Below are 7,897 nucleotides of genomic sequence, written 5' to 3'. Positions count from 1 at the left end.
TTCTAGTCATTTCATGTTACACAGTGTTTGATTCCGTAACCAGATCCATTGTGATCTCGTCCACCTCTCTCTGCCCTTCTGCTGTGTCCCAGCACCGTGGGGAAGCGGCGGGGGGTGGAGAGGAGGGGGGTGGAGAGGAAAGGTGGGGGATGGGTTGGGGGTCAGTAATTGTGTACACTCGGTGGGGATGGAAGGCGGTGGTGGGGAGTGGTGTTGGGACGGTGCTATTCAGAGACCTTGGTTTTCTCCCGTGGTGCTGGGAGGTTATTGTACGGGTGTTAAGGGAGATTCAACTACCGTGTGCCGACTCAATCCACAGTAATAGGTCGCCGAGTCGCTGAGTTGCAGTTTGGAGATCTTTAACTGGCTGCTTTTCTTGACAGAATCGATAGAAGCAGAAATTCTCCCTCCGGCAGCGGTTTCTTTATTGTCCCCTCCTGAAGTGTGTGTCTGAAGCAAGTATTTCAGAGCCTGTCCTGGGGACTGACTGTACCAGTGTATTGTGTACTCACAGATTCCTGAATATTGACAGCTTAATATAACCGTGTCATCGGCAGCAGACATTTGGAGAGGCGGATTCGTGGATACCAGGGAAGGGGAATCTGCAGGATAACAAAAAAAATACACTTTTTTTAGGTCTTGCTATTTAACACAGGGATTGAGTCAGTTGCAGGAGGAGCTCAGTTTTATGCGGTGTTGTTATTATTTTAATTCTAATGGAACGAGATTCACTTATTCTACAAACCAGTGTACAATGAGATGACATTTTAATTTGTACAAGCTCGAATGATCTGTAACGATGTTATTAACCCGGAGAGAGTGCAGAAGAGATTAACAAGGATGTTGCCAGGACTCAAGGGACTGAGTTTTAGGGAGAGATTGGACTTTTTCCTTTGGTGCATAGGAGATAGAGGGGTGATCTTGTAGAAGTGTATAAGATCATGAGAGGCACGGATAGGGCGAATGAACTCAGTTTTATTCCCAGGGTTGGGAATCGAGGACAAGAAGGAATAGGGAAAGAATTAACGGGATCCTGCAGAAAAACATTATTTTTACACAGAGGGTGATAGGTGTGTGGAATGAGCTGCGGGAGGAAGTAGTTGAGGCAGGGACATTGACAACATTTAAAAGGCATTTGGACAGATACATGGACAGGAAAGTTTTAGAGGGATGTGGGCCAAATGCAGGCCAATGGCTGAGCTTAGATGGGCATTTTGATCGGCACATGGATCAGTTTGGACCGAAGGGCCCGTCTTTCTGCTGTAATTTCTGTGAATCTATGAACACACTGTCAGCTTAGTAGGAGCTGGTTTAAGAGTGAAATATGAATGAGTAATGATCACATACATGAACTGGAAAACAACAGGTATATCCGGATCATTCATGGCTTGTGGAAGAATTGGATTTCATTTATAAAGGGGCAGCATCTACCCGAGGGGCCGAATGTCGCCCTTCCACGCTAAATGATTATCCCATGTATGCTCGGTTTCAGCTTCCATCTTCCATGTTGAGAGACAAACTGAGGGAACATTTTATTATCCGTGATATAATCCATTTCTAGAAATGATTGTCAGAAAGCAACCCAACTGCGTCACATCACAGTGCACAGCAAGATCCAACAAAGAATGACTGTTGTTTATCAGCTCCAACGGGGCAGAAGCATGCCGAGCAACGGTGGTCAAATGTCATACATTTAATCAGGTTTAACACTTTCTGGGAGCATTGTTTTGAAATCTATGTGTTTATTTTTCTGTCAGTATCATGTTTTTCCCCCTTCACTTTATATTGAAATGTCTAATCTGATTCATTTCATTTACTTTTTGTTGTTTGGTTTTTTTGTGCCGTGGGAACATGCCCCAAAGTCTCGTACTTGTTGTCAGTTGCGTTCATTCTGTTCAGTTTCGGCAGTGGTTTTACTGTCAACTCCCACATCACACCTAACACTGGCACCCCCACCCCGCGCCTCACCGCCCTCTCCCCCGAACCCACTCCGCCCCCGTCCCTTCCTCCCCTCCCCCACCACCCCAAAGCCTCCCCCCACTATCCCTGTCCCACTGACCGCTGACTCCATCAGGTCTCACAGACACTTTCCCCGGGACCGTATTGGAGCCGACCCCAGAATCACACCCTGCTCCCAACTTGGAATCTGTACCGGATGATTTTCCACAGGAAGATTCGATGGGATTGAAACCAGAAAGATCACAATGATAAAGTGAAGGGGGACATTAAACCAGACAGACTGTAACAAGGCGGGGTTTGGAGTCACTTACCGGCTGAGTCACTGACAGTCACCACCGTCCCGGATCCATCCACATATTTATAATCACACAATGACTCCGCCCTCAGTCTCCCCGGTACAAAAACTACCGATATCTCAATCTGCCGGAAAACCATCACCAGTCACTCGGAAATATCCAATTATTCGGGGGATTTAAAAACAATAAATAATATTCAAGATTTCAACGTCTCTGTCCGTTCAAATTATAATTTTTTGAGGCCCGAGCTCTCAGTAACTGGCCGCAGGAAGGAAATATTAACCTCATATATCGCAAAAAAATCAAAGAAAGATGTGAGTGGTGAAGATTACAGTGGAAATAATCCAGATCACAGCGATGATAACATCAAACCAATGATTCACTCTCTGGGCACTGAGAATTTATATTGTAATTGTGCACAGGTATTTGTTCAGCTTCTTTCCACTGTGACCGTCCCAAAAGTTACACAGTGTTACAGTTCAGCATCAAAACCTCTGGTACTGGGTGGGATGTTGGGACATGAATTAAACAGCGCGGAATGTGGCTCCCAGTTCCGGCTGTGAGCCTAGGGTCCCATCTGGTGTCAGGGTTTGTAACTGGGATCAGTCATTCCCATTCTCAATTCACCGACAACACTCCCAGGAATGACACCCCCATCCACTCACACTCCGTATTTATAAAACTCAAAATGTCAACGGTAATAATCAGGTCTTATTAAAAATAAACTGGGGCACCGAGAGGGTGAGACACAACTGTGGGGATTGGCGGGTGGGTGTGGGGTTGTTGTTCAGGGTAGATTAACTCTGGTTTCTCATTTAGTTCTGTGAGAATCTGCAGGGAGAGTTTTTGTATCGCGGGAAGGCGAGACCCATCACTGTGTATCTGTAGTACTGAGCTTTACAGTAATAGGTGGCGGCGTCTTCAACTCTCACATCCCGAATTTCCAGCGAAAATGTCTTTCCCGCTTTGTTCACAGACACAACAAATCTCCCTCCGCTGGAGATCCGCTCCCGCTCCTTCCCGGGCTGGGTTTGTTTGAAGAAATGTCGGTTTACCAAGTCATAACCATAACCATGTAAAACACAGGTGATGGTGAGAGACTGACATTCCTTCCTGTTCACAGCTCCTGGGCTCTGTGTCACCGACTGACTGAAAGATCCTGGAAATTAAACACAGAGAGTTTAATGGACCATCAGAGCTGAACCACACAATGGAGCTAAAACCCCAAACAGTGTCTGTAATGGGGATGGACTGGGACAGCTTTATACCCAATCCACGCAATGTGGGTTAGTTTGATCGGTACTCACGGGGTAAACAGACACACAGGGTGAAAACAAGAAGGATTCCCATCTCTCTGCTGCCCGGAGCTGATGGTTTATATGACGGGGAGCTGGAGACTGCAGAGTTTGACTGCTCTGGGACACTGGATCTCAGAACTGAACTGAAATACCTCAGGCCTGAACATTGTTAATTTAGGCCACGCCCATTGTTTAAAATAAAACTCGAGAATGGAAAGGTGGCAGAAAGCTGTGAACATTCAGTCGAGGCTCCACAGTTATCTGGGCCTCGGAGCTCCCGATCCCAGGATCTGATCCTGTGACTCTTCTGGGTGTTGCCACCCAGAGTTTGTGAATGTCCCTCTTTGTCACAAGTAAGGAAGATTCTTCTTTTTATTCAGTGTCCAAGTGTAGAGATGGCAGGTAGGGCAGTGATATGCTCCTCTTGCTAGATGTGGGAGATTAGGGACGTTTCTAGTGTCCCTGGCGACTATGTTCGCGGGAAGTGTGACCAGCTGCAGTTCCTCACACACCCCATGGTTCAGTTGGAGCAGCAGCTGGAAACACTCTTACTGGATCCAGGGTGAGGTAGCCAAGTGGGTACAAAATTGATTTGATGACAGAAGACAGAGAGTGGTTGTAGAGGGTTGTTTTTCAAACTGGAGGCCTGTGACCAGCAGTGTGCCTCAGGGATCAGTGCTGGGTTCACTGTTTCTTGTCACTTATATTAATGATTTGGATGAGAATATAGGGGGCATTGTTAGTAAGCTTGTAGATGACACCAAGATTGGTGACATAGTGTACAGTGTAGAAGGTTATCACAGATCAAAAAGGGATCTTTTTCAATTGGGCCAGTGGTCTGATGACCGGAAGATGGAGTTTTGTTTAGAGGAATGCGAGGTGAAGCATTTTAGTCAATCAAATCAGGACAGAACTTATTCATTTAATGGGAGGGTTTTGTGGAGAGTTATAGAACAAAGAAGATCCAGCGGTAGAGGTTCGTAGCTCCTTGAAAGTGGAGTCATGCGTGGACAGAGTGGTGAAGAAGGCATTCAGCATGCTTGGTTTCATCGGTCAGAACATTGAATACAGGAGTTGGGACGTCTTGTTGAAGTTGCACAAGACATTGGTAAGGCCACACTTGGAATTCTGAGTGCAATTCTGGTCACCCTATTATAGAAAGGATATTATTAAACTAGAAAGAGTGCAGAAAAGATTTACTGGGATGCTGCCAGGATACATATACAGATATACACAATCTCAGACAAACAGCTACAGACAAACTAACAGACACACACAAACACATACACAAACACACACAGACATGCCCACAAAAACATAGACTTACATAAACACAAGAACTGACACACGCAGACATACAACTATCACACACACCCTCACAAACACAGAGATAAACTGAGACAATGACCAGTTGATGTTAATCTCTAATCCACCTGCTGGGAAGTAAAATAATGTAAGAAGTCTCACAACACCAGGTTAATTTCCAACAGGTTTATTTGGTAGAAAAAGCCACTAGCTTTCAGAGCGGTGCTCCTTCATCAGATCAGTGGGAGTTCTGTTCACGAGCAGGGCATAGAAGTACACAAGCCCAATTTACAAAATTATGGTTGGAATGTGAGCCTTTACAGGTAATCGAGTCTTAAAGATACAGACAATATAAGTTGGGAGAGGGTTAAACAAGTTTAAAGAGATGTGCATTGTCTCCAGCCGGGATAGTAAGTGAGATTTTGCAAGAACAGCGAAAACCACGGAGATTACAGATAGTGTGACATGAACCCAAGATCCCGGTTCAGGTGTCCTCATGTGTCTAGAATTTGGCTTTCAGTCTCTGCTCAGCGACTCTGTGTTGTCGTGTGTCGTGAAGGCCGCCTTGGAGAAAGTGAATCCGAAGATCAGAGGCCGAATACCCCTGACCGCTGAAGTGTTCCCGGACAGGATGAGAATACTCTTGAGTGTTGATTGTCGAGTGGTTTTCATTCAACCGTTGCGGTAGCGTCTGCATCATCTCCCCAATGTACCATGCTCTGGACATCCTTTCCTGCAGCGTATCAGGTAGACAACGTTACAAGAATATGCACCATGTACCGGGTGGATGGTGTTCTACGTGAGACCGTACCCTTAACACCTGATTACTTGTAAAGACTCACGGTGGGTTGTGCGAGGACTGCTCTTGGATGTTGCTTCGAGAGTAGCCTAGTGCTTCACGTCGTTAGTGTACGCTTAAACTGGACCAATTAACAGGCAACATGACAGCTCAGTGACTATCACTGTTTGCGGTCCAGTTACAGGGGCCGGGGTCAGATCTCCATCTTGGGTCAGTGTCTGTGGGAGTTTGCACATTCTCCCCGTGCTTGCGTGGGTTTTCTCCGGGTACTCCGGTTTCCTCCCACACCCCCAAAACGTGTTTTTAGGCTAAATTGGATCTCCCTTAATCTGGCGCATGTATAATTCCCTAAATTTGCACCCCTTTATTGTGGAGCACACTAGATGTAGACAAAAGCCGCAGGTAGGAGAAGGATTGGAATGAAGCACTCACCGACTGTTAAAATAGGCAGCGCGGGCTTGTAGGGCCGAAGGGCCTGTTTCCTGTGCTGGGTTGTTCTTTTGTTCTTTGACTCGCATTCCAACCATTAGTTTGCAAATTGAGTTTGCATTGTCATATGCCCTGTTTGTGAACAGAACTACCACTTATCTGACGAAGGAGCAGTACTCCAAAAGCTTTTGCTACCAAATAAACCTGCCGGACTTTACCCTGGTGTTGTGAGACTTTTTACTGTGTTTAGCCCAGTCCAACGCCGGCATCGCCACGTCATCACTAAAATAATAACAGAAGTTAATCTAAAGCTCGTGAAATGAGAAAACGCATAAATAGACCCCATAGCTCAGAATGGGAGTGCAATTGGTTCTCGGTTGTCCATGATCTTTGAACAAATGCAGAATTGGAGAGATTATAATATTTGAATTGTAATATCTAATGTATAAAGTGTCCGGGAACAGAGTGGATTTGAGACAGGCTGGAAGGCAGACTGAGGTAATGAGATTGAAGCGGCTGTTCTGAGTGAATGGTTTTGTTGCAGAGAGGGATGCATGGACGGGAGAGAGAGGGATGGATGGAGAGAAGGAGGGAGGGTGAGATGGATGGAGGGATTGACAGATGGATGGGGTGAATGTGAGAAGTTTCCAGTTGAAGAGGTTCCCAGTGTCTCTGAGCAGCTGAACTGGGGAAGCCTTTGGGCAGAGACCGCGCTGCTGCTATTTCCCTTCCTGACCACCGGGGGTCGCTGTAACACGCCGGGCACTGCTCCGCCCAGTGTCACCTCTTGCCCACTCCGGCCCAGCCGCTGCTCCTTGGCGGAACATCCGGGTCCTGTAGAGAGGCGGGGCCAGACGCCATATTTCCGTGACGTCACCATTAACCCCTCCCCTGCCGTCGAGGGAAAAGCGGCGGTTCAGAAATGTAGAAAGTGAGAGAAATTCCCACCCGGAAATCCCGCCCGGAGCGGAATTAAAATTAAATAAAATACATATTTTTATAAAGAGGCAGGTGTCGGAACCGCGCATGTGCTGTAGTATTTTCCCAGAGCGCACCGCGCGGGTGTGATTGAAAAACAGACGGAATAAAAAACAGAAACGATTTTCCCGAATGGAGAAGGAACCGAAAGTCTGACGGGTGAGGATGTGAATAATAATCATCAAGATTCAAAATATTAAAAATTAAAATGTAACTGTCTGGGCGCATGTGCAGGAGGGGAATTCCCCAAGAGTGCAGCGTGCGAGACGCCGTCGCCCCTGGCAACGCAAGATGGCCGCCGGCCGTCTCCCCTGGCAACGCAAGATGGCCGCCGGCCGTCTCCCCTGGCAACACAAGATGGCCGCCGGCCGTCTCCCCTGGCAACGCAAGATGGCCGCCGCCGGCGATGGGTGTGATTGTGGCGCAGGCGCAGTGAGGTCTGCCTGCAGCCCTTTGTCCAGATTGCCCCCCCAGTGGATGTGGTGGGGATGGTGCAGCAGATGGAGCAACAATCCCAGTTTCAATGGGGGGAGAGAAGCTGCAATGCTGCTCCCTGTTGTTCACTCCTCTCCCCAGTCTCAGCATTGCAGAGTGTTTGGAGACAAATAGGACAAGGGCGTAGGGCTTAAGGTGAGGGGGGAGAGGTATAACACAGACATTAGAGGGAGGTTTTTCACACAGAGGGTAGTGGGGGTATGGAATGCTCTGCCAAGTAAGGTGGTGGAGGCAAACACGCTGGAGTTGTTTAAGAGTAACTTAGACAGGCACATGTGTGGGTTGGAGATGGGTGGATATCGGAGATTGTTTTAAATAAGGGTCATTAGCATTGGGGC

The 7,897-nt window shown here is 47.2% G+C and overlaps 1 protein-coding gene across 1 annotated transcript; it reads right to left on the bottom strand.

Annotated features, from left to right (window-relative positions):
- Window positions 1-264: 264 nt before the first annotated feature.
- On the bottom strand, window positions 265-3,605 carry LOC145362325 (T cell receptor alpha chain MC.7.G5-like). Its single transcript, XM_080218401.1, has 4 exons — window positions 3,563-3,605; window positions 3,131-3,414; window positions 2,271-2,334; window positions 265-602 (listed from the first exon to the last, which is right to left on the bottom strand). Exons 1-4 carry the CDS (start codon window positions 3,603-3,605, stop codon window positions 265-267), a joined length of 729 nt encoding a protein of 242 aa, XP_080074527.1.
- Window positions 3,606-7,897: the final 4,292 nt, after the last annotated feature.

Source organism: Carcharhinus amblyrhynchos, unplaced genomic scaffold (assembly GCF_965287045.1).
Source record: "Carcharhinus amblyrhynchos unplaced genomic scaffold, sCarAmb.v2.hapA scaffold_38, whole genome shotgun sequence".
Taxonomy (NCBI): domain Eukaryota; kingdom Metazoa; phylum Chordata; class Chondrichthyes; order Carcharhiniformes; family Carcharhinidae; genus Carcharhinus; species Carcharhinus amblyrhynchos.
Note: the sequence above shows the minus strand (reverse complement) of the source record. Positions and strands in the feature narration are given on the sequence as shown.

What these genes read in the sequence shown, in the direction of transcription:
- LOC145362325 (XM_080218401.1), bottom strand. Translation starts at nt 3,605, where the DNA reads ATGGGAATCCTTCTTGTTTTCACCCTGTGTGTCTGTTTACCCC. An exon ending in CCTGTGTGTCTGTTTACCCC is followed by an intron (nt 3,415 to 3,562) that starts GTGAGTACCGAT and finishes TTTAATTTCCAG; the next exon opens with GATCTTTCAGTCAGTCGGTG. An exon ending in CTCAGTACTACAGATACACA is followed by an intron (nt 2,335 to 3,130) that starts GTGATGGGTCTC and finishes CTGAGGGCGGAG; the next exon opens with TCATTGTGTGATTATAAATA.